The sequence below is a fragment of the Macrobrachium rosenbergii genome, chromosome 44, assembly GCF_040412425.1.
Source record: "Macrobrachium rosenbergii isolate ZJJX-2024 chromosome 44, ASM4041242v1, whole genome shotgun sequence".
NCBI classification, from domain to species: domain Eukaryota; kingdom Metazoa; phylum Arthropoda; class Malacostraca; order Decapoda; family Palaemonidae; genus Macrobrachium; species Macrobrachium rosenbergii.
The window spans coordinates 35,108,645-35,134,779 of record NC_089784.1 but is presented as its reverse complement, the minus strand read 5'-3'; the positions used below and the strand labels follow the sequence as shown (position 1 = coordinate 35,134,779).

Sequence of the window (26,135 nt, the reverse complement as noted above, 5' to 3'; positions counted from 1 at the left end):
AAGGCACCCCGTTTGGTTGGTATAAGTCTGGAGATATAAGCTAGAGCCATTATTCCCCTCAACTCCTGTGGGCAAGGGTCCGTTGCTGGCACAAAGCCACCTGAATCCAACCCAGTGATACTAATCTACACCACTAACCGGGCTTAAAAAGACAGTATTGATGAGAGTGAGGACTTATCAGGATTGTCTCATAACTATGCTCTAGTTATCAGAGTCGTGTGCATGTTTTCCCACTGTAATATAAGTTTATCTTTAACTTCCCATTGATGTAATTTCAATATTTCTGTTAATAATTTAGCTTCGGGGTGCTTTCCGAATTGTATAGTTTGGGAAATGAGAATTCCAAACCTTTTTTATTAATTTGTTAGCTTGCTTAAATAACGTTTCTTATGTTTAATTAGTTTTATTGTAATTACCGGTTAAATCCCGAAAAATCTGTTGATTTCTTTACAATTACAGTTTAACTTTCTCCATTCTAGGAACGTTCAATATACTTTTATATTTATATTTGTCTAGTATGTCGTTAAAATCTCATTTCATCTACTTGCCGTTTTCTTACACCACATTCTTCTTTATTTAATGCTTACGAATTTTTAATTTTTACGTTAATAATGAATACAATTTCGGCAGATCGCAAATTCTACTTTTAAAAACGCTGCCACAAAACTAAGGTAAAAAAACGAGTCACCCTATCGTGACGTAACAAGGAGGAAATCCCTTAAGAGAAGAATGCAAGTCTTGAGTTTATATGGAAAAATAGAATCCCGCTATCGATTTCATTAATTTATAATGATGAAAAAGTTATTAAAATTCATCATAACACCAAAATATATTAGAAATGTAGACATTATCTGGGTACATGAGGTTAGTTGCCTTTCCCTTACGACAAAAATATAATTCTTTAGTGTACATAGAAAATGAAATCCAGAAAAGAATTTAATTAATTTATTATTATAATAAACTTAACAAAACTCACAATTTTACCAAAGTATATTAGAAATGTAGACATTATCAGGGTACAAGATGCTAGTAGTCGAGCCTCCGGTCTATGCAATCATCTGTAGTTGGGAAAATGTCTCGAATCCTTCGACCGGTTGGAGCTCTGCTCAAAAATTACTCCAACAGGACCGTCGTCCTCAAGGTAGTTATGACAAGGAGCTTCTTTTAGTCGCAGTGTGGCTTTAGTATATAATTTAGGAAAGAATTTAACGTAGGATATGACTTATGGCTTAGATAAGCTGAAGCGCAATGGCACCTCCGTCGTTTCTCGACTAGGTTATCGGGGGACGTCGGGTCAGCCGAGACTTTTACATTCTATTTTCCCAGTTAATTCTACTTTGGACATTTTAATCAGAATTATTTTGCGTAAGAAGGCAAATTGGCTTTATGTCTAGAATTTACCATTGTTGTAGTGTATTGCGGTGGCTTACCGTACCCTATGCTGTGTTTGGTGTGTAAGCTAGGCTAGCCTATTTACATAAAGGGTAGGCTGGTAAACTTATGGTAGTTTTTATTTATTTTCCTTTTGAGATTTTTTATTCAATTTTCAAATTCTGTCCTTAATAATTCGAGGAATTTTTGTGTAGAACTAAGTGTCAACTCTGCATCAAGTATTAACTTGGAAATTGACTTTTTCTATATTTATGGGTTGCTTATCAAGAATTAATCGTCATTTTTTGTCGGTCGACTGTAATTAACCTCAGAACTGATTATGTTCTTGTATGCTGGGCCTCCTGGAATGTTGTCACACATGTGCAGTGCTACAGGGTAACTTTGGTAAAAAGTGGTTTCCTGCACCGAGGGGATTTTGGTGGTAGGGCCCCTGGCCAAGTAACACAGCCTACTAGGTTAGGTTAGGTTAGGGTACATTAGGTTAGTATTCCTTTTATAATAGATTTTCATAGCCAATCCCTTCTTAAACATACGGCTCCCAAATGACTTTTGTATTAGCAGAACTGTTCCATACAGTCTGTGCGGAGCTATTACTTAGAAGTACCAATTTTTGTTTTCATTTGCATTTATCACAGGCTGGTAGTTGGTTAACCTGTACAGACAGAGGGGTCACGACTTAACTTGGTGATGGGGGGTGTGTACCACCATGGTCAGGTAAGGGCACTGCATCCAAGAGTAGGTTAGATGAAAATAGGTCTGGTTAGGTTATGTTCCTCTGAAATGTTAATATAGTCAAGGGGTATCCTAGGCCAGACCTTGTGATCCCCTCCATCTGCATAGGCTCTGCATAAGCTAGGCAAAGTTACCTTGTTGGCCAAAGCAGAAATTGATGAAGGTAATTCTACAGAAGAGCATGGCACGGACATTGTTTACTAAAATTTTTTGACTGAACACTAGAATAGGTTGTATACAGTATAGCGTAGTGTAGTGCAGGTGAGATCATTGGAGAAATTTAACAGGATAATTTGAGAAATTCAGCAAGATAATTTGAGAAATTTAAGATGATAATTTGAGAAATTTAACTTGATAATTTGAGAAATTCAATGCGATCATGTGTAACCGTCTTATGTTTGTTTTTATGTTTATCCCCGAGGGTCTAGTACGTAACATTGTACCCTGCAGAGCTTTTCTCAATCCTCACGTTAGGCCCTAGGTTTGTTAGCTATGAAAAATACAAATTAATTAAAAATTTGTCATTTTGGGAGGGGGGGCCCAGTGTAGTGGTGAAAATGGCCAAACAGCCATTTTCATCGTTTGTGAATGAAGGGGGATTAGGGAATTCTGGGAAATAGTTGTTAAACCCGGCCTGCTGTGTTGTTGGTTTTTTTACTATCATTGTTGGGGTAAACAGCTCACTTTTTTGTCTCCCTTACCCCTATATCTAGCAGTTATGAGACCCACAGTGGGAAAAATAGGGATTTGGGATTGGAAAAACAAATGAGTGAGTAGCCTAGCATCAGTGAGCATGCAGAAAACATGAGGTATGTTGTTGAAGAGAAGCAGGTGTAAGAAAGTATGACAGATGTTGCTTTAATCAGAAATTGAGTAATAATGAAAGATTTTTTAATAATACAGAAAAGCTATGCATGGAGATAATGTGTAAGGATAAAATGACTAAGTACTGGAGAAAAGGTTGTATATAATGCAGCACAGGTGGGGCAATTTCAGATATTTACTGGCATTTGTTTGTTTTTACATTATCCCCAAAGGGCTTGTACTAAGCACAGCACCCTGTAGAGCTTTTCTGTAGAATTACCTTTATCTGATATCTTTTAATACTTATGAATTTGGCAGTAAATGCCATTGGAAATGCATTGTTAACCTATTACAATCCCACACCCATTGTTTAACAATAATACGGGACCACAGCAGAAACAAGGGGGTTTTGGGGTGGGATGGGAGGTTGGGTGCAAAACGAATGCAATTTCATGTTGCTTTGGTTGTTCTCTTTGGTATGTATGGTACCACATGCTCATTACTTAGCAGTAGTTATTATTTTGTTGTGAATGTTGTCTTGGAGAGATTTATATTCCTTTTGTAAACAATGTTTTATTGCGTAGGAGTTTTGGTACATATGCATTATTAGCAATAATTTGTGTCATTTAGTGAATGCTGTCTTGGAAAGATTTGTATTCCTTACATAACTCATGAGTTGTGTTATTTTTTAAGGATATTTTAGGAGAATTAGTTCTGGTGGAGGTTGTGTGTCAATATTAGTCTAGTTTCCATAAGGTACTCATTACTGTATGTGAAAGAATGATTATCTGGATTAGGAAGACAACTAAGTGATTTTAATGAATTTCAGCCTGCCAGGTGGTATGGAGTCGCTGCCTCGGCCAGTTACGAACAGACCCTCTTGAATGTCCCTCCAACCCGCGTAACAGTTTTGGACAATGGCATGAGGGTAGCTACTGAGGATGCTGGGTCACCAACAGCTACGGTCGGATTATGGATTGACACCGGATCACGCTTTGAGACAGATGCTAACAATGGGGTAGCGCATTTTCTTGAACACATGGCATTTAAGGTATGTTTTTTAATAGGAATAAATATTATTGTGAAGTATAGATTTCAAAATTTGTTCACATTTTATCATTTTAAACTTCATTATTATAGGTATGATCCCTTTGAATCATACAATGAAACCATTTTTTGGACTGGAAATGTTTGTACAAAAATACAGGCTTGTCTTATGTAGATAAGAATTTATAGGGTAGCATTTCTGCTAAAAGGAGGGTGAGTTTTAACCTACAGTTGGTTACACTGCCATCATACCCTATTGTAAAAGCTTATGCTGTAGTGTACTTAATTGTCTTACTTGTGATTGCTCATGTTCATTAATTTTATCTTACCCTTGTAGAGTTTAGTATAACATTACCAACAAGTATATATTGAAAAGGTGGCAATTCATGTTAGGTTTATACAGATGTAGTTCATTTCTTATAGGAAGTGCTATCTTAGACCATTTTGTCTATGGATGATTGTACTAGAATAAGATTGTTGTAAGGTAGTGATTAGTAGTCTGCAAAACATGATCTCTGTTATTCTTAAAATTTTGCTTTTTGAATTTTCAGGGAACTGCCAAGAGATCTCAGACTGATCTTGAGTTGGAAGTAGAAAACATGGGTGCCCACCTCAATGCTTACACTTCTCGCGAGCAGACCGTTTTTTATGCCAAGTGTTTTGCTGGTGATGTTCCCAAGGCAGTTGAACTCCTCTCTGACATTATCCAGAACAGCAAGTTTGGTGAGGTAAGTATACATTAGTGTGTAATATAGTGGTTTGGCTGTCATCATTTTTTTAATCCACTGAAAGAGGATAATCTCAAAATGTTGGCTAATTGTTGTCAAGGAAATTGTAGATTCAGTAAATATTGTTTTATTACATATCCCACCGCTGCCGCCATTGTATAATAGGCAGATCCCTTCTGCTTATTTCTTCCTCTTTCATGGAAAATACTACTAATTTGCTATGTAAATAGGAAAATGCGGATGAACCTTCATTTCCCATTGTAACTGTTTCTCCTTTTTCACTTTCATCACCTTGAAGGATTTACTTTCTTTTCTCTGTAAAGGGGTTAATTGTCACTGACTGGATGATTTATTTATATTTGAGCGATTGTTACTTATCTCTATAACCTCTCTATTGGCTTTCTTATTATTGAACCACCAGTTTTGAGTTAAATGCCCGACCTTTTTGGAAACGCATAGATTCTAGGCTTTCTGCATTCATTAGTGGAATGATTGGTATACCCGCAGTGTTCACATGTTATTTTTGATGTAGTTTCTTGAGCTGAATTATTCTCTGGTTTTGAATTATTTGTTTGAATATTGACCATTATGATATGGGTGGACCGAGGAATGGTCCATTCCTTGATTGATTCTGTCCTCCTTTCTGGTTTAGATTTCATTTCTTCCTAGTATTTTGTGCATATTTCCTTTGATAGGAAGTTTGTCTATTCCCAACTTGTCTAGAATTATCATTATACTTGTTATTTCTTTTATATGAAACATGGGTATTTCTGCCTTTCCTTTCATTTTGTGTTTCTGTTACCCCTACAAATTCCTTAGAAAAATCTGTCTCTTTCTTCCCGATTTCTTTCCTCATTGATAGTAAAGCTCTAAGGCTAACACTTTTAGGATCAATTTTAACTTTCTTGAATGCTTTCTTTTCTTTTTCTCTGAGTGTGTTATACATCGTTCTAAATGACAAGTAATTCAAAACATATCTGAAACTGACTAAATCATTTTCTTCATCACCAAAATCATTCTTATTTCCTATGGTGATGTTTGTTTTCCTTAAGTCTTCTATCACCTTGTGTGTTGATTCTTCAACATCTGTGTGAAGATTTGCTATGGATTCTCCATCATAATGCTGGGTAAGGAATTTATTAATATTATATAATGCATCACTTTGACTCACTGGTTCCCAGATTGATAAACAATTGTTTTTAAGTTCAGTCTATGTAGTTATTTTGCTGAATCTAACTGAATTCAAAGTTCTACAGTATGTTCATCACCGCTTTCTGAACTAAGGAGAAGCAAGGCTTCGTTAATTTTATCTCTTTCATTTGTTATCCTCTCTGTAGATATGCGACTGCCTTCATCAGTTAGCCACTGGTTCACAGAATGCGATACTAGCTTATTTTTGCAGGATTTGAACTTTCAACTCGTCCATAGAATTGTGTGGCTTGCGTAATGATCGCTGCTTGCACCATTGTTCTAACTTGAAATGTGTTAGTATTATTAATATTATTATTATTATATTGTTACTTGTGTTATTAGTGTTAGTATTTTCTTGAGTTAATGATACTCGTGAACTTGGCAGTGGAATTCGACTATGTCTAACTGTTGTTGGTCTTAAATGGTAATGTCTATGTCTAATGGCATTTTAACAATTCATCAAATGAATCCTGCATATTACCATTATGCTAAAAATCATAAAGAAAATTTATACACGAATACACAACAGTATTCAAAAAACATTTCATCAAAAGAATATTATGTTATTAAAGATTCCTATCTATCAAACATAAAAAAAAAAAAGAAAAATTTTTGAGAGGGGATTATAAAAGTTTTATACTTTCTGAGAGAGATAATTATAAAAGTTTTATACCTTCTTAGAGAAAAAATTATAAAATTTTTTCATACACTCATAGAGAGAGAGAATTAAAATAACTTTCCAATCACGACTTACTTATTTCTATTGTTGTTCAGTCTTAATTGTTGTTTGTTATCACTGTTGCCGTGGAACTGTTTTACTTCTCTTTTCCGCGATCAACACTGTAGTTCGCTGTAGATGCTCAAGGTATGACTGTCATTTTCTTGCTTCGCTGACCATCAGGGATTCTTGTTCTTAGAATTCACCAGTAATGTTGATTCTCTAATGGGAATGTTTCGTCGTTCATGTGAAATGCACTCGTCCATTTTTAACAGATTGTGTATAGAATCTATTTGGGTGTGTTTCGATAGTCACCAAAACACACGCTACTGTGTTGTTGCTGCTTCACTGGTATACTTGCGTTGTTTCTTGTTGTTCAATAATGTTGTGGGTTTTCCAGCGGTAATGTTTATATAATTCTTATTTCACTTTGTCGCCTGTTATTTCCTTTGTTCTGTTTCGGTCGTCGACATTTGTAGCGGTATGCATGCGTTGATGTTATGATTCATTTCACCATCTGTTATTAAATTTCTTGAGGTCTGCATGTCGATTCGTCCTTCACACTGCATTTTTTACATCTTCTTCGGATTCCATACAGCTGGCACCATTTCATGTCTTCCTCGGATCCCACCGTTGCCACCATTTTATGTTATGTTTTGTTCTTTTTGTAATTCTTTTTAACCACCTTCAAAATGTTATGATGTTCCTTTCTTATTATTTATTTTATTATTCATTGCCCATGTAAAGAAGTTTATATTTTTCTTTATAGTTGCTTTATCGTTTTCTGGCCTTGTTGTTATAGTAGCATTTGAGTCCCAGGAGGTTTAGGAAGACATAGTGCAGCTTTCTTACTTCATTAACACACTAATTAAAATATACATTTTATTTAATTGTAAATAAATTGAATCGAAGTATGAGTCTTGCTTTCTTCTCAACCCACAGCTGGTGAGGACCTCGATCTCACTCCTCTGCTTCTTTTCTGTTCTTTGTTCTTTGCTTCTCTTCCTCCTTCCTTGCCTTCTTTAAGGTTTTTTGAAGGAAATGCCCATCCCATCAATAGGCGGGCAGTAGCTTCTGTCCTGCCTTGTTAGATGTGCAATTGGCTGCAATTTATCTAACAACGTCCTTTTGGGTGTAATTGGATGGGTACTAATGACGTCACTGGAAGTCTTAGTTTCCGGCGAGAGTTAAAAGGTAAGCTTCACAGGTGAGGCAGGTAAACATCCTGGTTACGATTTGCGCTTAGATTAAACTCGCCAGTGTTGTGCTACACAATCACGCCACAGGAAGTGTTGTTTCTCTCTCTCTCTCTCTCTCTCTCTCTCTCTCTCTCTCTCTCTCTCTCTCTCTCTCTCTCTCTCTCTCTCTCTACATCACTGGTTCTCTTCTCATTTCTTTTTGTCTCTCTTATATTTACGGTATTCCTAACTAATATTCTCCCAGCTATCATGACATGTGATATTTTGACTGTTTTATGACACACCTTTTTAGGTTGAAATAGAGCGTGAACGTGGAGTGATCCTGCGTGAGATGCAGGAAGTCGAGAGCAATCTCCAGGAAGTAGTCTTCGATCACCTTCATTCGGTAGCATTCCAGGGTACTCCCCTAGGACGGACAATTCTTGGCCCAACCAAGAACATTAAGTAAGTTTATGAATATATATACTGTATGTACTGACACAGAATTTCAGGCTTCCAGAACAGATCCTTGATAATGATTTTTTTTTCCTAATTGTGTCGGTTTTCAGCTTCACATGTTAATGAAAGTTGGTCTTGCAGCGCTTCAGTTTCAAAGTGAATACAAATTGTTTTCAGTCTTTTTATATAGAAAAACTATTTTCCTACAATTTCTTTTTTTTGTCAGGCCAGATCATTTTTGCTTAAAATAGTGTAATTTGTACAGATTTAGATAGGGCTCTAACCTTCCACATAGCCCATGTTCCTGAACAATATTTCTATCCTCTCACTAGTTCTTTTCATGCCATTATGATTGGGTCATATTCCTACTGTAGTGAAAACTAAAATTATTGAATTTTGATTGGCACAAACTACTGTCAGTTTTCTTGATGGTTTAAAGAAAATCTAAAGGAGAGGTTAACTTCCATTAAAAATTTGCTGCTGCAATGAAACACAATTGCACAAGTGTATTGCAGTTTTATTTGTTATCTTAAGCAGAGAGAGAGAGAGAGCAAGCCATAACTTTTGCATAAGTGTATTGCAGTTTTATTTGTTATCTTAAGCAGAGAGAGAGAGAGAGAGAGAGAGAGAGAGAGAGACATAACTTTTGCATAAGTGTATTGCAGTTTTATTTGTTATCTTAAGCAGAGAGAGAGAGAGAGCCATAACTTTTGAGTGAGCAGTTTTATTTGCCATAACTTTTGCATAAGTGTATTGCAGTTTTATTTGTTATCTTAAGAGAGAGAGAGAGAGAGAGAGAGCAAGCCATAACTTTTGCATAAGTGTATTGCAGTTTTATTTGTTATCTTAAGCAGAGAGAGAGAGAGAGCAAGCCATAACTTTTGCATAAGTGTATTGCAGTTTTATTTATCTTAAGCAAAATCACATAAAGTTTATTTGAGAAGTTTGCAGTTTTATTTATCTTAAGCAAAATCACATAAAGTTTATTTGAGAAGTTTGAAGCCAATTCCTTATGTATACTGTATGTACTGTATAGTTCCTTGTGCCTACTGTAGGCCGCCGTAACTTGGAAAGCAAGTACCCTTTACTGTATGTTAGTATAGCTTAATTTTGTTAATGCTCCTTAGATTTTGTGTTAAAAAATTCAGAGTACATTGTGGTTTATTGTTCTCCGTTTGGATGATTTTATATAACACTTAATGAATTTTCCAGGTCCATCAGCCGCAAAGATTTGGTAGACTACATCGAAACCCACTACAAGGGCCCACGCATTGTCCTGGCTGGTGCTGGTGGCGTAGATCATGCATCACTCGTGAAACTGGCTGAGACACACTTCAAGGCCCTTGGAGGGTCCTATGTTGGAGATGCCCCTGAAGTTGCTCCATGTCGTTTTACTGGTAAGTTGCAAGAGGATTCCTGTGTTTTTTAAGTGCAGTTTCTTAGTATCAGAGTGTTGAGGGTTTAGGGTGTCTGTTGAAAGTTGTACATATTGAATGAAGTTTACAAACGTACTGAACAGTAGGCTTTGAGGTGCTTAGAAGCACCTGATAAACAATTTGGTATAAAAATGTCAAGAAGTTTGTCTTTATTAACATGTGAACTAAAGGAGAAAAAGTATGTGAAGTAAATGTATACTTAGGTTGTTTAATATTTTGTGTATTTCAAAATATAGATTTCATTCCATCCTTGATTTGGATATTAAGGAATGTTTACTGTTATTTATTTTTTTTTTTTTCAATTATAGGTTCTGAAATCCGTGTCCGTGATGACAGTATGCCACTTGCACACATTGCAATGGCAGTTGAAGGTGCAGGATGGGCAGATCCAGACAACATCCCACTCATGATTGCAAACACCATCATTGGGTCCTGGGACAGGTCCCACGGTGGTGGTGCTAACAATGCATCTAACCTTGCCCAGGTATGGTTATATTTGTAGTATTTTTTTTTTTTTATTTACTTTCAGGCATTTTTACAAGCATTTTTACTTTTAAGTTGGCCTTGAACTTAATACCACTGAAAGGTAGGTCAAGTGAAGAGTGAAAGGACCAAGTATTATTTCAGTGTTTGAATGGTTCTCCTCTTTTTATTTATACTCTTGTTTACAAATCTGGATAACTGCCATGCTGTTAATACTGCTGGTTTTAATTTTATTACTTGATAAAAATCTTGTGAAAGAAACCTTTGAATTTGTGAGAGCATCTGAAGAGAACTTGAGTGAAATAGGTAAGCTACTGCTTGAATGGGAATGATGGATCCAAAAGTCAGTCTATTGGTAAAAGTAATGTTGACTTTGAAGGAAAGCATACTTGTAACTATTTAAAAAAAAAAAGTTTTTAAAGATGAAATACTGGTTTTAGCAATGGAAAAAAATATGCCAGTTAGTTGTAACTGTTATAATTTTCTGAAAATTTTTATGATGTTTAATTTTAGGATGTTTGCAGTTTAACAGCACTCTTAGATAATATTGTCTTTTATTACAGGCTGCAGTTACAGGGAATCTCTGCCACTCCTTCCAGTCTTTCAATACCTGTTACAAGGACACTGGTCTTTGGGGACTGTATTTCGTATGCGAACCTTTGAAAATTGAGGTAGGTCCGTAATGCCTAGAGTTGATATTTGTGGCACTTGAGTTGGCTTTACATTAATAATCAAAACTGTATCTACTCTATATTTTTGTGTCATGAGTTGCACTAAATTAGGAACTAGAAATATTTATATTTTATATTGACTAGCTATCTGACCTTTTGAATTATAAGTTAATTATGACTATGACAAAATTCTGTATAGAGATGATTTATATATTTATGTAGTATAATTGAACATACTTATATTCCTTCCAAAATGATTGTTTATCTTTTCTCCTTGTAGGACTTTGTCTTCAATCTTCAATCTGAGTGGATGAGGCTTTGCACCAATGTAACAGAATTTGAGGTTGAGCGAGCAAAGAACATTTTGAGGACAAACCTTTTGCTGCAGCTTGATGGCACTACCCCAATTTGTGAAGACATTGGGCGCCAGATGCTCTGTTATAATAGACGTATTCCATTGCATGAACTTGATGCCAGAATTGAGGTGAGAGATGGAATTTGAAATTTTTAGGTGTTCCAGATAAGTAAAATATGGGCACAGTTAGGATTGTTGTACTGTACTCATAGTAGTAATGTTCAAGTCTTGCAGATGCAGTAATGCTTTCCTCTATCTGTTAGACATTGCACCAGAATAGCAACTATGTGGACAAGGTACATTGTATATGGTATAGTTGTCCAGGTAAGTAATGGAAAATTAATGCAGCTTTCTTTGTCTTGGAACTTTTATGCAAAGTCAGTAATGTCTTGATTGGCAGACTTTTGGTATCACAGTTGCCTTAGTTCATTGTGGGTTAGCTTGAGGCACCAGAGGTCTGTTACAGCTTCCTGCAGTGCACCTTACACAGTGCACTGTAGGCACTGTTTAAGATGCAGTTTCCCTTCAGCCCCTAGCTGCAACCCCTTTCATTCATTTTACTGTACCTCCATTCATATTCTTTCTTATATCTTTCTTTCCACCCTTTCCTGTCAATTGTTTCATAGTGTAACTACAAGGTATTCCTCGTTACACCTTTATAATCTTTTACTTTCAATTTCCCTTTCAGTGCTGAATAACATCATAGATTCCAGTGCTTGGCCTTTGGCATAATTCCTATCATCCATTCCAAACTTTGTTCGAAACAGTGATACTGTATCTTGATTGACAAAATAACAAGTCTTGAGACTTGAGCTATCATAATCCTTACATATTAGTTTACTGGGAAAGATAAGAGATGAAATTTCCCTTTGCACTTAATTTGTTGGAGTAAACTGTAGGCACCAGACCTTAATGACTGTTAACATGTTTCCTCCTTTCTCATAGGGGGTTAGTGCCATCGGTGCATTTCACGTGATGCACTGTAGACATTAACTGAAAGTTGTTTCCATTATCTCACTTTTTAGTCTTTTAATTTACTTCTACTCTTCAAGCTTCTTGTTCAACCACTCCAACTCCCTTTTTTCACTATTTCCAGCGTTGAATGCCCCAGTGCTTAGATTTAGCCTGATATCCATAAGTCAAATCAAGTGTTTCCTCCTCCATCAATGTTTGACCTTTTGAGATTCAAGTGGTTTACCACTTCTCGAGTTTGAGAGAATCTTTTTTTTTTATTGTTCACTGTAAATATAATATTCATGTTATGTTGTTGGCTTTATTTGGCTTTGAAGCTGAATAATTGGATTTAGAGGATGATGTTTAATAATGAAAAGCTACAAACTGATGAACTGTAGATGTGTTGAAGGAGCCAAGAACAGATTTTTTTACCTACGTAAATAGAAAAGTAACAATTTAGAAAACCTCTTGCACCATTACAAAATATAAATTTCCTTTCCTCTCTAAAGATCTATATATGGCCCTCTTTAATATAAAGATGTAAGGAAAATGCAAAATTTTTTTTTTTTTTTTTTTCATTTAGAACAGGTTTTAGCTATAATTCTTTTTGAACTAACAATACATCAGTGAGAAATGAAGATAAACCATACCCCTACCCCCTCCATGCACCCTCATACCTATTCAGCAAAAAATATTGATTAATTTATTGAATAATCTGTGGTGTATTCCTTTAGACTATCAGGATCTCAAGGAATGACATTTTTATAAACGTAACTTACCCAGTAATTACTTAGCTAAGAGTTTCTAACTCAATGGCAGCTTCAGTTTTGAAATTCGTTGTAGCGATAGTTTTTTGTTTATGTAGGTGACTAACCCCACTCACTTTCAGGGTGAAAGAGAGAAACAACTAAGCCAAGAGCTTCACTTTGTTTCTGCTGGCTTACAGTAACACAGCGTTAAGAAGCAGCTTGATTTTGGTTTTCGGCTTGAAAGTCTTACCTTTTGGTGATGTATTTTTGGCTTGGTAGCCTTCAGATTTGTATTGCTTGACTGATTTATATAGTACTTTTCCCAATTTTGACAATTGTTCTCCGAGGAGATTGACTCAATTTTATTTCCACTCTGTTAGCTAGTAATTATGTCAGACTCTAGCATATCGAGTATTAGGTATTGCAGCAGAGGTTGCAATGCTCGTTTGACCAAGGCATGTTACGATTCACACACCCTTGTACGACATACAGAGGACAAATTTGTTCATGTGACTTGACTTGTGAGGAATGCTGTGAATGGGACGAAAGAAAGTGGAAGACATTGACATCTCACCTAGCAAAATTGGAAAGGGATCGTAAGAGGAAAGCAGATGCTAGAGCTGAGGTTAAATTAGCTACTCTAGACGTGAAATCTAGTGAGGTTAATATTCCTTCTCTCCCTTCTCCTGCTAAAGTAATTCCTCCTACTTCCAGCCCTCCTCCTGCCCCACCAATCTCTGCCCTGGTTCCCTCGTTCCCGACCCGGATTGCTACGCCAGTCTCGAATCAAAATTCGATAAGAAGTTTGATGTTCTTGCTAACATAGTGGCATAGTTGGGTGATTCAATGCATGTCCTCGTGGACAAATTTAGTGCAAAGAGTTCTAGTGATGTGTTTGTGGAGGAGGTGGCTACCCGTTCCACCAATGCTCCAAGGCAAAGGTCACTGCCATACTCCCCCAGCCCTGGGAGGAGGCATACTGGAGGCCCAAGGGAGGTTGGTTGGGTATGCCCACGGGTAGTCGTCCCTTCAGTCGCACCTGTGTCGTCCTGGGTGTCAACCAAAGGCAGCCTTTGGAAAGGTGTGCTTAGTGTTCATAATCTCTCGTCCAGTTCAGGAGATTCTAGCCCTTCTCACGGGCACCAGTGGAGATTCTCGGATGAATCGCACCCATTGAAAAGGCGAGTGCCTCCCAGGGACATGTCCCCTCAGCGTTACGGCGAGAGATTCAGGGAACGACTCGGTAATCCGCAGCCGTCGTGCAGCAAATGGGACAGTCCTGAACGTTTCTCTCAATCAGTAGCTACCAGACCATCATCTGTGTCCAGCAAGAGGACTAGTTCTTCAGCTAATAGGGAACCTTCTCATGATAGTTCACCCTCATCTTTTGAGTGCCCATCTGGGATCGAGGACGCCTCTTTAGCGACCAAGCGCTCTTTAGCGGCTGAGCGCCTATTGATTGCCGAGCGCCCAGTAGAGACCAAGCGTTCACTAATAGCTGAGTGCCCTGAAGATGAGTAGTGCACCCGCATCACTTAGCGCCAACTCACTCCTTCGGTCGAGCGCCAGGATTGTTTGACGCCCGCTCCTGTTTTACATACTTCCTCATCGAAACACCAGTTTTCTTCACCTACTTATTCTATTACTGCTTCGTCTACTCCCAGATTGGACCCTTCCATGGCACCACTGCAGAAGCAGTTAGACAATATTTTGGGTATTCTTAAGAAGTCGACTTATAATTTCTCAGATTTCTTTGCTCTGACAGCCCCTTCTTCTCCAGCTTGTTCATTTATGACGAGTGACTTACCCCGGTGATTCATCAAGACTTCCCAAAGTGGTTCTATCTTCATCTAAGAAGGCTATGAGAGAAGTGGATCTCTGGCTCTTGGAGAAAAGACGTCAGGGTAAGGCATGCTTTAGTATTCTGCCTTATCGCCTTTTGGCCAGGAGATATAGATCACATGCAACCAGAGAGGCCCCCTCCCTGGGAGTGGCTGCCTCCTCCCAGGGGGACCTCTCTGGCCTCATTGATTCAGCCCGTAGGTCAGCTTTTGCTTTGGCAAAGACCATGTTCTCTGCGTTGGAGATTGATCATTTGCTCAAGAACATGTGCAAAGTGTTCAAAGTGTTTAGTTTTCTAGACTGGGCCGTAGGGGCCTTGGCAAAGAAGATCAGAGATTCGGATCTGCCTCAGGATGTTGCTGCTAACTAGAGAAGTGTTCTCTTCTGTGTTGATAAAGCAATTTGAGATGGTTCTTTCTAGATTTCCTCACTGTATGCCAAGGGGATTTTGAAGAGGATGGAATTCTAAATCTCGTTTGTATCTAAGGACATTACTCCATCGCATAAATCAGCTCTCCTTTTCTCACCCTTGGATAATACACACCTTTTCACGCAAGCAACAGTAGAAGAAGTGGCTTCTCACCTTCATAAGAAGTCTACACAAGACCTTCTCTCGCAATCTACGAGGCATCTGAGAGAGTGGAATCCCCTTCAAGTCATCTCCTCTGCAGCCCCAACCTTTTCGAGGAGGCAGACAGAGAGCACACTCAAGACCGTGGACTTCTGTACGTTTCGCACCGTGTGCAGCCAAGAGACCCTCCACCAGACCTACAACCCGCAAGTGAACCTTCAGTCCTTTATGCACCCTTGGGAGCCAGACTCCAACTTTTTTGGGGAAGTTGGAGAATGAGAGGAGCAGATCAGTGGGTGATAGAAGTATTAAGGGAAGGGTATTCTATCCCCTTCAAAGAGAAACCTCCCTTATCCAGCTCTCCCGTCAAATTGACGGTGTACTCTGTAGGATCAATGAAGTATTTAGCCCTCACGGAAGAAGTGTCATCTTTCAAGAAGAAGGCAATAGAGGTGGTGGAGAATACCGAGTCCAGGGGTTTTTACAACAAGTTTTTTGTAGTACCAAAAGCCTCAGGAAGATGGAGACCGGTACTTGATGAGAGCGTTCTGAATGTGTAAGTAAATAAAATGAAGTTTCATATGGAAACAGTCCAGTCTTTCCTATCATCCATTCATCGAGGGGACTGGACTATTTCTCTCAATATGAAAGACGCTTACTTCCACATTCCCATCCAACAAGATTCAAGGAAGTACCTGAGATTTGTTCATGGGAATAAAGTTTTCCAGTTTCAGGTGTTATGTTTTGGCCTGTCAACAGCACCACAGGTGTTCACCCGAGTTCTCGCCCCACTGGCCAGTTGGCTTCTCTTCCTGGAAGTGAACATTTCCCTATATTTGGACGAATGGTTAAAACGCTCGCCCACAAAAGAGAGATGCATAGAGGACCTTCAAAGGATGTTACTGTTGACTCAGGATCTAGGTTTGCTGTTGAACCTTCAAAAATCCCAACTGACTCCTCAACAGAGTCTATATTTGGGGATGAAGATCAACTCTCAGAATTTTCAGGCTTCTCCCTCCCCCAAAAGGATAGAAGCCTGCCTCAAGAAAGTCAGCCTTTTCCTTTCCCTACAGAAGTGTTCAGCCACTCAATGGATGAGTCTTCTGGGGTCACTATCGTTGATTGAACAGTTAGTGAGGTTGGGAAGGCTGCATGTGAGACCTCTACAATTCTTTTTAAGAGTCAGTTAGGATCGCAGGATAAATCAGGACTGATGCATCTTCCCAATAATGCAAGAGATAAAGGAGGACCTGCGCTGGTGGAATGATGCAAATAGACTTTCGGAGGGAAAGTCTCTCTCGGTAGTGACCCTGACCTAGACTTCTTCTCTGACGCGCCGGACATAGGTTGGGGAGCTCTCCTGGAGGGAAAAGAAGTTTCGGGAGTTTGGTCCCAACAAGAGAAGGCTCTGCGTATAAACATCAGAGAACTGAAAGCCATCCATTTGGACTGAAACATTTCGCAAGGGAAGCACACAGCAAAGTAATAATGGTGCATGTGGACAACACAACAGCCTTACCTTATGTAAGACTCCAAGGGGGGGGGACTCACTCATTATCCCTTTGCGAGACTGCCAGGAGTCTCCTTCTTTGGGCAGAGCAGAACCAAACCCAGCTGTTAACTCGGTTCATTCAGGGGAAGTGCAACATATTGGCAGGCAAACTCAGTCGTCGGAAACAAATTCTCCCGACAGAGTGGACTCTGGAATGTTGAGTATGCTCCAACCAGTGGAAGTTGTGGGGATAACCAATGATGGATTTGTTCACAACACCGAAAACCACCGTCTTCCCGTTCTGCTGAACCAACGACCCTGGGCGACAGATATGATGATGCAAAATTGGTCGGGACTGGATGTGTATGCCTTCCCTCCATTCGGGATGGTGAGGGGGTTCTGAGGAAGTTCCAATAGCATCAGAGCACCAGGATGACTTTGATAGCTCCCTTCTGGCTGAGGAAAGAGTGGTTCCTGGAACTTCTCGAACCTAGTAGACTTCCCACGCCTTCTTCCAACAATCCCAAGTCTACTCAGACAACCCCATTACAGGAAATTTTATCAGGACACTTCCACTCTGGCCCTGACAGGGTTTCGACTATCCACACACTCTTGCGAGTGAAAGGCTTTTCAAGAGCTGCAGCAGAAGCTATTTCTAAATGTAGACGACATCCTACTAACAAAGTCTACCAGACAAAATGGGCAGTATTTAGACTTTGGTGTAAGAAGAATAACATCTCCTCTTCCAAAACCACTATAAGTCAAGTGGCAGACTTTCTTCTTTACTTGATATCCACCAGGGGCCTTTCTTCGTCTACGATAAAAGGAGATGGAGCTATGCTTAGCTTAATCTTTAGACACAGAGGTTTAGACATTTCTTCCAACCAGAATATCTCAGATTTTATTAAGTCTTTCAACACGTCCAAGGTTGATGAGGAGGTATGCCCTTGGTCATTAGATCTAGTCCTCAAGTGGCTGTCTGACTCAAGATTCGAACCCATGAATTCATCATCGTCGAAGGATCTGACTCAGAAAACTATTTTCCCAGTTGCGCTAGCCACTGCGAGAAGAGTGAGCGAACTGCATGCAATAGACAGAAGGATAGGTTTTCCCCAAGGTGATGTGTTCTGTTCCCTTACCCTTGGCTTCTTGGCAAAAAACGAGAATCTTTCAGCCATGGCCTCGTTCCTTTGCTATTAAAGGTTTATTGAACATCCTGGGTCCAGAGGAAGAGGAGAGAAGTCTGTGCCCAGTAAGAGCGCTTAGTCATTACATCAAGAGGACAGAGAAGATTAGAGGCCCAGCAAGGAATCTTTGGTATTCGGTAAAGAACCCGGCCAGACCTATGTCTAAAAACACTTTATTCTTTTTCTTTAGAAAACTGATCCTCAAAGCACACACTCAAATCGGAGAGAACGTTCTGCCTGGACTTAAGGTTAGAGTGCACAACGTGAGAGCAGTGGCTACATCAGTTGTTTTTAAGCATAATCTCTCTCTCTCACTTCAGTCTTACAGACTACATTCTGGAAATGTAGATCTGTTTTTGCTATGCATTATTTGCAAGACGTGGAGACGAGGTACGAAGATTGCAGTACACTCGGACCATTGTCTGTGGCTGGCTTAGTGTTTGGGAAGGGAACGTAGAAAGCAACGCTTCCTACTTTTTTCTTCGCCTTGTCAAGGTGTTGAGTTCATGGGGAGCCTGGAGGGTACAAGGTACCTAGAGTGCCCACCAGTTTTTTGTGTGTAGGGTGGTGGTTATTTATTTATATATGTGCTTTTAATGTGTGGTGTAGGTGACTGTTTCTCTGGTTTTGTTTTTATTGTGCTGTGCCCTGGGCAGGGGCATTTAATTGTTTCCTTCGTTGCAAAGTTTACTTCATATTTCATTAGCGATCAGAGTACTCCTCCACTACGAAGTTGCTCACTTCAGTAGAGGTGACCCTGGCTATATCGCCGTGCCGCAACTCGGTTGAAATGAGCGCCAACCAAAGACAGTATCTACCTGCGCAGCTTTCTCACCATGTAAGAAACAACAAGCATTTTTTCAATGCTAAGCCTTTTTTATTCTGTTCTCATTTCATTATCATTTTTAATGTTAGAGTACAAGATGTCCATGAATCCCACCTCCTTCAATGTGGATTCAGCTAAGTAATTACTGGGAAAGTTACATATATAAAAATGACATTTTTATAATAAAATAAAGTTTTATATACTTAACTATTAATTACAAATGGAGCCCGCCCTCCTCCCCTCACATGGACCTTAGAGCATAAACAAAAGTGAAGCTCTTGGCTTAGTTGTTTCTCTTTCACCCCAAAACAAAAAACTATCGCTACCGTGAATTTCAAAACTGAAGCTGCCGTCGAGTTAGAAATTCTTAGCTAAGTAATTACTGGGTAAATATATATAAAACTTTATTTTATTATAAAAACTTAATTTTTATGACATTTGGAATCTCTAAGGATATATTTTTCAGTTTTTCTGCTGCATATTATAGTTTTGAGCACTGTACATTTAGTTTTTGGCGTAATTCAAAGTGGTTTTTAAGTGTCATTTTGAACATTTCTCCAGCCTTCCATTGCCTCCTTGTGCAGAAGATCGTAGTAGAATTGTTCTTATGAAAATATTTAGCCTACAGTTGATTCATTTGTATAAGCTACAAAATACCAATGGTTTGTATTTGATTGAAATCTCTTGTTAAGAAATCTTGGGGCTGTTGAGTCTTTGCACTAGATAGTTTTGCTTTTAGTGGATGTCCTTTATTTTGCATGTTTCATATCTGTTCTGTATTGAATAGGAGCTCTTCAGTTTTTACATGAGTAAAAGGAGTATATACCATTTGTTATATTACCTTGATGCTACCATTTCACCCCTATAAGGTGAATTTTCTAGATATGGAATGGAGTGGAAGATAGAATTTAAGCCTTAGAACAAGCCCTTGTGCCTTAGGCCATTCAGCAGTGAAAGGGAAACTTAGCGTAGAAAGGTTTGAAAGGTGTAACAGTAGGAAAACTTTGAAGTTCCACTATGAAACAATTGATAGGAGAGGGTGGAAAGTAAGATGGAAGAAAGAGAATATGAATGGAGGTACAGTCAAAGGAATGAAAGGTTTTGCAGCTAGGGGCTAAAGGGACATTGCAAAGAACCTTAAGTAATGCCTACAGTACAGTGCACTGGAGGAGGAGCACTGACAGTGCTACCCCTCTTTGGGGGATTTTTTTTTTTTCTTTTAAGCATTGTCCCATGTATATTTCTTAATTTCCAACCCTTTTTCTCATTGTAGGCTGTGACAGCTGAGGTAGTAAGAGACACCTGCTACAGCTACGTCTATGACAAGTGCCCTGCCATTGCTGCTGTTGGGCCCTGTGAAGCCCTTCCTGACTACAACCGTATTCGCTCTAGCATGTACTGGCTGAGGGTATAAGAAGTTGTATAAAATAATGCTAGGCTATAAGCAATTTCAGGCCCGTTTTGTTTTCAATGTCATCAAATCTATTTGGCTCTGTATTATTTATTTTCATTCCATGTATTCTCAGATTGAGGAGTCAATTACAGTGTCTTTTTGTATTGTGGCACAGTTTTGTGTACATAGAATTATTGTACATACGTAAAAGATTAATAATAAAGATGTAAAGTACACTTGTAGCATTTTCTTTATTAACTTTTTTAAAAGGATTTTTAAATTTTATTCTAGGCGTGGCTTTGCAGACTTGAGAGGAAATAAAGAGTACAGTAATGCTTCAATGAAAATAAATGATTTAGTAAAATCTCTTTAATTTTGAAAACTTTGTAGTCAAAATTGTTACATCACATGACTCCTGACACCTGTCTTGATGTTATTTAGCATTTTGATGTTATTTAGCATATCTACAAATACCACTATATTCTGAGTCGCATTTGACATCTGCCCAGTAATATGCATTTCCAGTGAGCATGGCAGCACAGTTCTCAGCTTCTGAACCATCTGGGTTATTAACAGCCCAGTAAGGTGCTCCCATTCTCACATCTTGATCATTCTTCAAGTACCTGTAAAGAAAATAGTTTTATAAGCTAAATGAAAAATTTTAAAAGTTTTAGCTCGTAGCATGACCTCTGCTTTAACTGAACCTGTGTGTAGGTAAAGATTATACTTTTTAGCAGCAACAGCAGACAGCATATTAAAAAAAATGACTGAATCAAGTCATTATCACTACCTGTATAACTAATGTTTCACAGTGCTTCAGCACCAATTAATTTTTGAGGTTTCAGAATTGGGTAGTTAAGGGCAAAATTTCATATATGTAGGAATAAAAATGAAGTTTGACTAGAGATGCAGTAAAAAACAATATAGTGTGAAGTAAGATTATAAATGCCCTTATGTGGAATAGGCAGCCTTTCAAGGGATGAGGAACATCAGAACTGCAGCCACTGAGTCTGAAAATGTAATTCTGCCTTGGAAGCCTACTGTTAAGAAATGCACTGCTCACCAGTAGGTTTCCAGGGATTGATGATAAAACCTAAAGACTTGTTGGCAACAACTATAGCTAAAATGTAAGTATTTACACAAACACCAGAACTACTGTTTTAGCACTAGCGTTCTGAATCATTTTGTCACAGCATGATCACAACATTGTGATTATATGAATTGAATCCTGTTGATGCAAGCAATGCAGGATGCCAAGGTCAGGTAAAAATGTAATCATTATAATCCTCATCTTGCAATACTGCTAATGTATCTTGGTTTTGTATTTTTATTTATACTTCATGAAGAGTGTTCAAGGCAGAGAACCCCCCATATAAGCTATTATATAAGCAAGATTAGATCATTGTATGTATTCTGTAGTACATAATTCTTTCTGCCTTTTGTATCAGGCAGTATTTCTAAATCTTAACAATTAAGAAATGACAGACTAGCTCTAAAAATATTCTATAAATTGACAATACTGGATCACATATCTGACAAATCAGGAAGCCTGATGGGTGATAATTATGACAGACATTTGATTGTGTTATCTATGTCAACTTAAGTGTCTAATCAGTCTAATCAGTAACAGGTGATGCATGTCTTATGAAAGAAGAGGTTCAGTATATGGACACACATTTCATAGTACCATTAAACTGTATAATAATTTACACTTGTTGAAGTAACATTACAGCAAGAAATGTTGGATATATGTACTTGACCAACCAGATAGAACCTGTACTTAAGACTATGAATGAGATACAGTATGTTCAATACATGAAGTCAGTCACAGATACAGTAACAGCAGTAATAGTTTCTCAGAGAGACACATTATCTCATAATATGGAAAGCCCTAACTCAATGGTCTGGAGTGGGTATAACCACTTGTTATAAAAATCTATAATTCTTTCATTAAAGATTATGTAATTGTGAATTCATAAACACTTCACATACTAAGCAGAAACCTACAGAACAAACAGTAGGCATTACTCGAGATTCTTTGCAGCATCCCTTCGGCCCCTAGCTGCAACCCCTTTCGTTCCTTTCCTGTACTTCCTTTCATATTCCCTTTCTCCATCTTATTTTCCACCCTCTCCTAACAATTGGTTCACGGTGCAACTGGGAAGTTTTTCTCCTGTTACACCTTTAAAACCTACTATCAATTTCCCTTTCAGCACTGAATGATTTCATAGGTCCCAGCGCTTGGCCTTTGGCCTAAATTTTATATTCCAATTCCATATCAACTGATGATGTATTTGTGAATTCACCATACACCAAACAAGCTAAAATAGAGAGCTACAGAACAGACAAGACAAGTCATCAGTTATTTCACACATAATATCACTTCTGTACAGATGGAATGAAATCATTTTTCCATACCTACCTCCAGATTCCTTCATGGCGCTCGTCAGTGATGCCCAACCAATAATCATGCTCATTCAGTTCTATGTGGAATGCAAAGATCATTTTAATGTATTAATAAAGGCAACTAACCTTTTGGTTGTAAATCAGTCAAGGTCATTTCAAGGCATTTTAACAGTAATTGGTAAGAAGGCATTTTCAAGTACCCGCAAAATTGTGCTAAAAAAAAATACAACTAAACAAAACTGTAATGTACAGAATATACAGTATTTATGAACTTTAATTTTACAGAAGAGGTTCTGTTATTTAAATCAAATACTAAAAGTTATCAATAAAATTCAATTGATGTTTCTCAACAATGCATTGCAATTTATTTTTGTACATTAATATATATCAAGCTTAAATTAATACATAACTGGGACATAATACTAATCAGTCTACAAAAAGATGATGCTAAACAATGAATTATTCATCAACACATCCCTAAAGAATGAGGAGTTACTGTATTAATAAAATACAGTATACTATAATAATGTATGCATCTTCATTGCATCAATGCTACGGCAAGCCTTACAGGGCATTCAAACAACCAACTACTGGTTACAGTGAAACTTGAGAAACAAAGGAGATAGTTAACAAGTGAATAGTTGTTAAAATAAGGGTGTGATATGTTAAGTGTAAAATAGTTTTGTCCGTTTTAGAAAACAGGCAGGGTTTGTTGATATGTTAACGCTTTTTCAAATATATTGTCAGAAAATTTCTCCAAGGTGTTTAATCATAATTTGAAGGTTTTTTTGATGTAAAATCCGTTTACGTCATTTTCAATGCACCCAGAGCATTAAAAGTAAGGTTTTCATGATTTTTGACGATTTTCGACGATTTTCCGGTTTCAGTAATTAGTATCTTAATTATATGCATTTGGTGAAATGACCATTGTTGTAGTGTCCATTGGCCTACTGCCTAGGAATTGATCAGAATGAGAAGCTTGTTGTCTGCATCAACATGTCACTATTCAAGTTAATAGTCATCCTATACAAAATTAAAAGCAATAGATAAAAGACAAACCTTTGCTCTTTTGATTAATCTCTACAAAATGAGAAACAATACATAAAGCATTCAAAACAGATCAGTTTTAAGCCGTTATCCACATAATAAAATTGAATCCTCAGTTAGCAAACCATTTCTAGTTAATGGATGTTCACAGGGGAATGGTACTCTATCTCAGGGAAAATTTGTATAACTGCAGAAACCAAATCCACAATGGATGTTCTCCAATTTATGAATATGCTTAAAACAATAACTTGAAGGAATGAATACTCACTGTTTTCATGAAGATGGTCCATAAGAGCCCTGTAAAAGTCACAATCGTAGACATCGTCCAACCAGAGAAGATCACCACTGTGGTATATGCACATGTATCTGATGGTTTCCATAGATCCTTTGACCCAAGGGTCAATTAAGAGGCAACGTCCACCCACTTCTACATACGGGTGGATACACTCCACTGGATCCTGCCCTGTTACAGACAAAAACAGTTCTGGTGATCTGAAATGAGCTGCCCTTGACAAAAAATTGGCATCCTAATTAGGCACAACGTTACAAGATTATACAATGGCAGTTGTGAAAGATGTAAAAAGACAATGAAGACACTCGGATCACATGGACATACAAGACAGAAGGCTCCAGTGCACCTCATGCAGCACATTGTATGCATTACTTAAGGTTCTTTGCAGCATCCACTTGGCCCCTATCTGCAACTCCTTTCAATCCTTTTACTGTACCTCTGTTCATGCTCATTCTTCCATCTTACTTTCCACCTTCTCCTAACAATTGTTTCAACAACCGTTTTCAGTGCTGAATGACCTCTATGTCACAGTGCTTGTCCTTTGACCTAAATTTTATATTCCACCAATTCTAGATGAAGTTAATGAAACATAAACACTACATTTTTTCATATACCATGTCACACTCTTACAACATGCTTTTTGAAAGACAGTATGTGTCAAATGATATAACTAACATTACATGGACATAAGTTGTGAATACATGTTTCATAATGAATCCTAAACCCCTTGAGAACTTTTGGTGCAGATTAAATTATTTAAAACTCTGCATAATTAATTATTCATAGTCTTTAGTGAGACAAATCCTCTTAACTAGTGATGCTGAAGTAATACATTTCTATTTAATAGCAGGAAAACTTTACAACCTTGATATCATTAGCAATCCTTGTCAAAATTTAATAAAGAAGCAGCACATCAGATTGCTGTGTCTCTCATGACTCAATGGATGACTTAGAAGAAATAACATCAAAAAGTAAAATTCCAGTTTGTGATCACAGCTCACCTTTGACTGAAGAAAGGGCAATGAGTACTATTGCCAAAGCACACCTGATGGCCATCATGATCAAAATAGGATGAGGAGCAAAATCTTGCCATTAACATTTTATATATGGCACCTTGCATGAACTCTTCTATCTTATCTTTTGTTGTTTTATGTACGCAAGAGATATGACACATGTTCTCATTCTCATAAAGGTAACTGCTTATAATTATCTCTATAAATGTTTGCATTTATAGAGATAATGTGGAATCAGGTTGCGCACTATTTAATAGTGTGCAACCTGATTCCACATTATCTTAGAAGAAAATACATAAAACCAAATATGTATTCAAATATTTATGTTTTTTATTAAAACATTGTAATATATACAGTCTTTCAATGCTTAAGATTACATATAATTACATAGGCTGGTTGCTGATGTATACTGGGATCCTCCCCAAATATTTTTGCATTAAATGAGCAACAATATACACAATACTTATGATATAACGGAAGTAATGGATAATTTAATTTATTTTTACACCATATAATTTTTATATGCATTAATGAGAGACTAAAAAAAAGATTTTTAGGCTATAGACATCTTTTAATTGCCAAGAAAAGTATTTCATCAAGATCTGTTCACCTATTCAAGCAACACCCTGCAAACATAAATATACATATAGACAATGCTCTTTGGTAAAAGTAATGACATATGCTGTACACATTATCTGCGGAATTAATAAAAACTATGAGTCAGTTATGAAATTAAAGCTATGGGAGAACTGTGAATTTTTCATTGCGTAGATACATCCCATCTAACTGCTCTTGGTGAAAATTTATTCTATTTACCTCAGAAGTTATTCTTACAAATATTTTACAACATTCAGATGCATCATATGGTGCGTCTCTCACTGAACTGGGACAATGAGATAAGGAATAAGGTGTAGGTGTGCTCATTACTTTCTCCAGATGAAACATTTCTTTACACTTACACAAAAAGGCACAAGTATTTACTAAGTCAAACGTTTTGCTGAAACCCAGTTAGTTGTCAATAAGAGCTTTCCATTCTTTGACAAAATTGATGCCTATTGAAATTACTCCATCTATAAATATCCTAACACTTCAACCATTTATTTGGCATCAGCAACTTTTCTATTATTCTACATTCTCACCAACATCCACATTGCCTATCTTCCAGTAGG

At 37.6% G+C, this 26,135-nt stretch overlaps 2 protein-coding genes across 2 annotated transcripts; one reads left to right on the top strand and one right to left on the bottom strand.

The window, feature by feature from the left end:
- Positions 1-1,005: 1,005 nt before the first annotated feature.
- On the top strand, positions 1,006-20,444 carry UQCR-C1 (Ubiquinol-cytochrome c reductase core protein 1). The gene is made up of 9 exons (XM_067088313.1): positions 1,006-1,141; positions 3,758-3,979; positions 4,527-4,703; positions 8,104-8,255; positions 9,462-9,646; positions 9,994-10,169; positions 10,732-10,839; positions 11,120-11,323; positions 20,089-20,444. The coding sequence occupies exons 1-9, from the start codon at positions 1,049-1,051 to the stop codon at positions 20,227-20,229; spliced, it is 1,458 nt and encodes a 485-aa protein (XP_066944414.1). The 5' UTR covers positions 1,006-1,048; the 3' UTR covers positions 20,230-20,444.
- On the bottom strand, positions 20,441-25,114 carry LOC136829519 (perlucin-like protein). Its single transcript, XM_067088318.1, has 4 exons — positions 24,955-25,114; positions 23,930-24,124; positions 22,631-22,691; positions 20,441-20,831 (listed from the first exon to the last, which is right to left on the bottom strand). The coding sequence occupies exons 1-4, from the start codon at positions 25,010-25,012 to the stop codon at positions 20,660-20,662; spliced, it is 486 nt and encodes a 161-aa protein (XP_066944419.1). The 5' UTR covers positions 25,013-25,114; the 3' UTR covers positions 20,441-20,659.
- Positions 25,115-26,135: the final 1,021 nt, after the last annotated feature.

Excerpts from the sequence above, each read along its gene's own strand:
- UQCR-C1 (XM_067088313.1), top strand. The coding sequence starts at position 1,049 with ATGCAATCATCTGTAGTTGGGAAAATGTCTCGAATCCTTCGACCGGTT. Across the intron at positions 4,704-8,103 it reads AGAACAGCAAGTTTGGTGAG|GTTGAAATAGAGCGTGAACG; the intron begins GTAAGTATACAT and ends ACACCTTTTTAG. Across the intron at positions 10,170-10,731 it reads ATGCATCTAACCTTGCCCAG|GCTGCAGTTACAGGGAATCT; the intron begins GTATGGTTATAT and ends CTTTTATTACAG.
- LOC136829519 (XM_067088318.1), bottom strand. The coding sequence starts at position 25,012 with ATGATGGCCATCAGGTGTGCTTTGGCAATAGTACTCATTGCCCTTTCT. Across the intron at positions 24,125-24,954 it reads TGCCCTTTCTTCAGTCAAAG|GGCAGGATCCAGTGGAGTGT; the intron begins GTGAGCTGTGAT and ends TGTCTGTAACAG. Across the intron at positions 20,832-22,630 it reads CGCCATGAAGGAATCTGGAG|GTACTTGAAGAATGATCAAG; the intron begins GTAGGTATGGAA and ends TTTTCTTTACAG.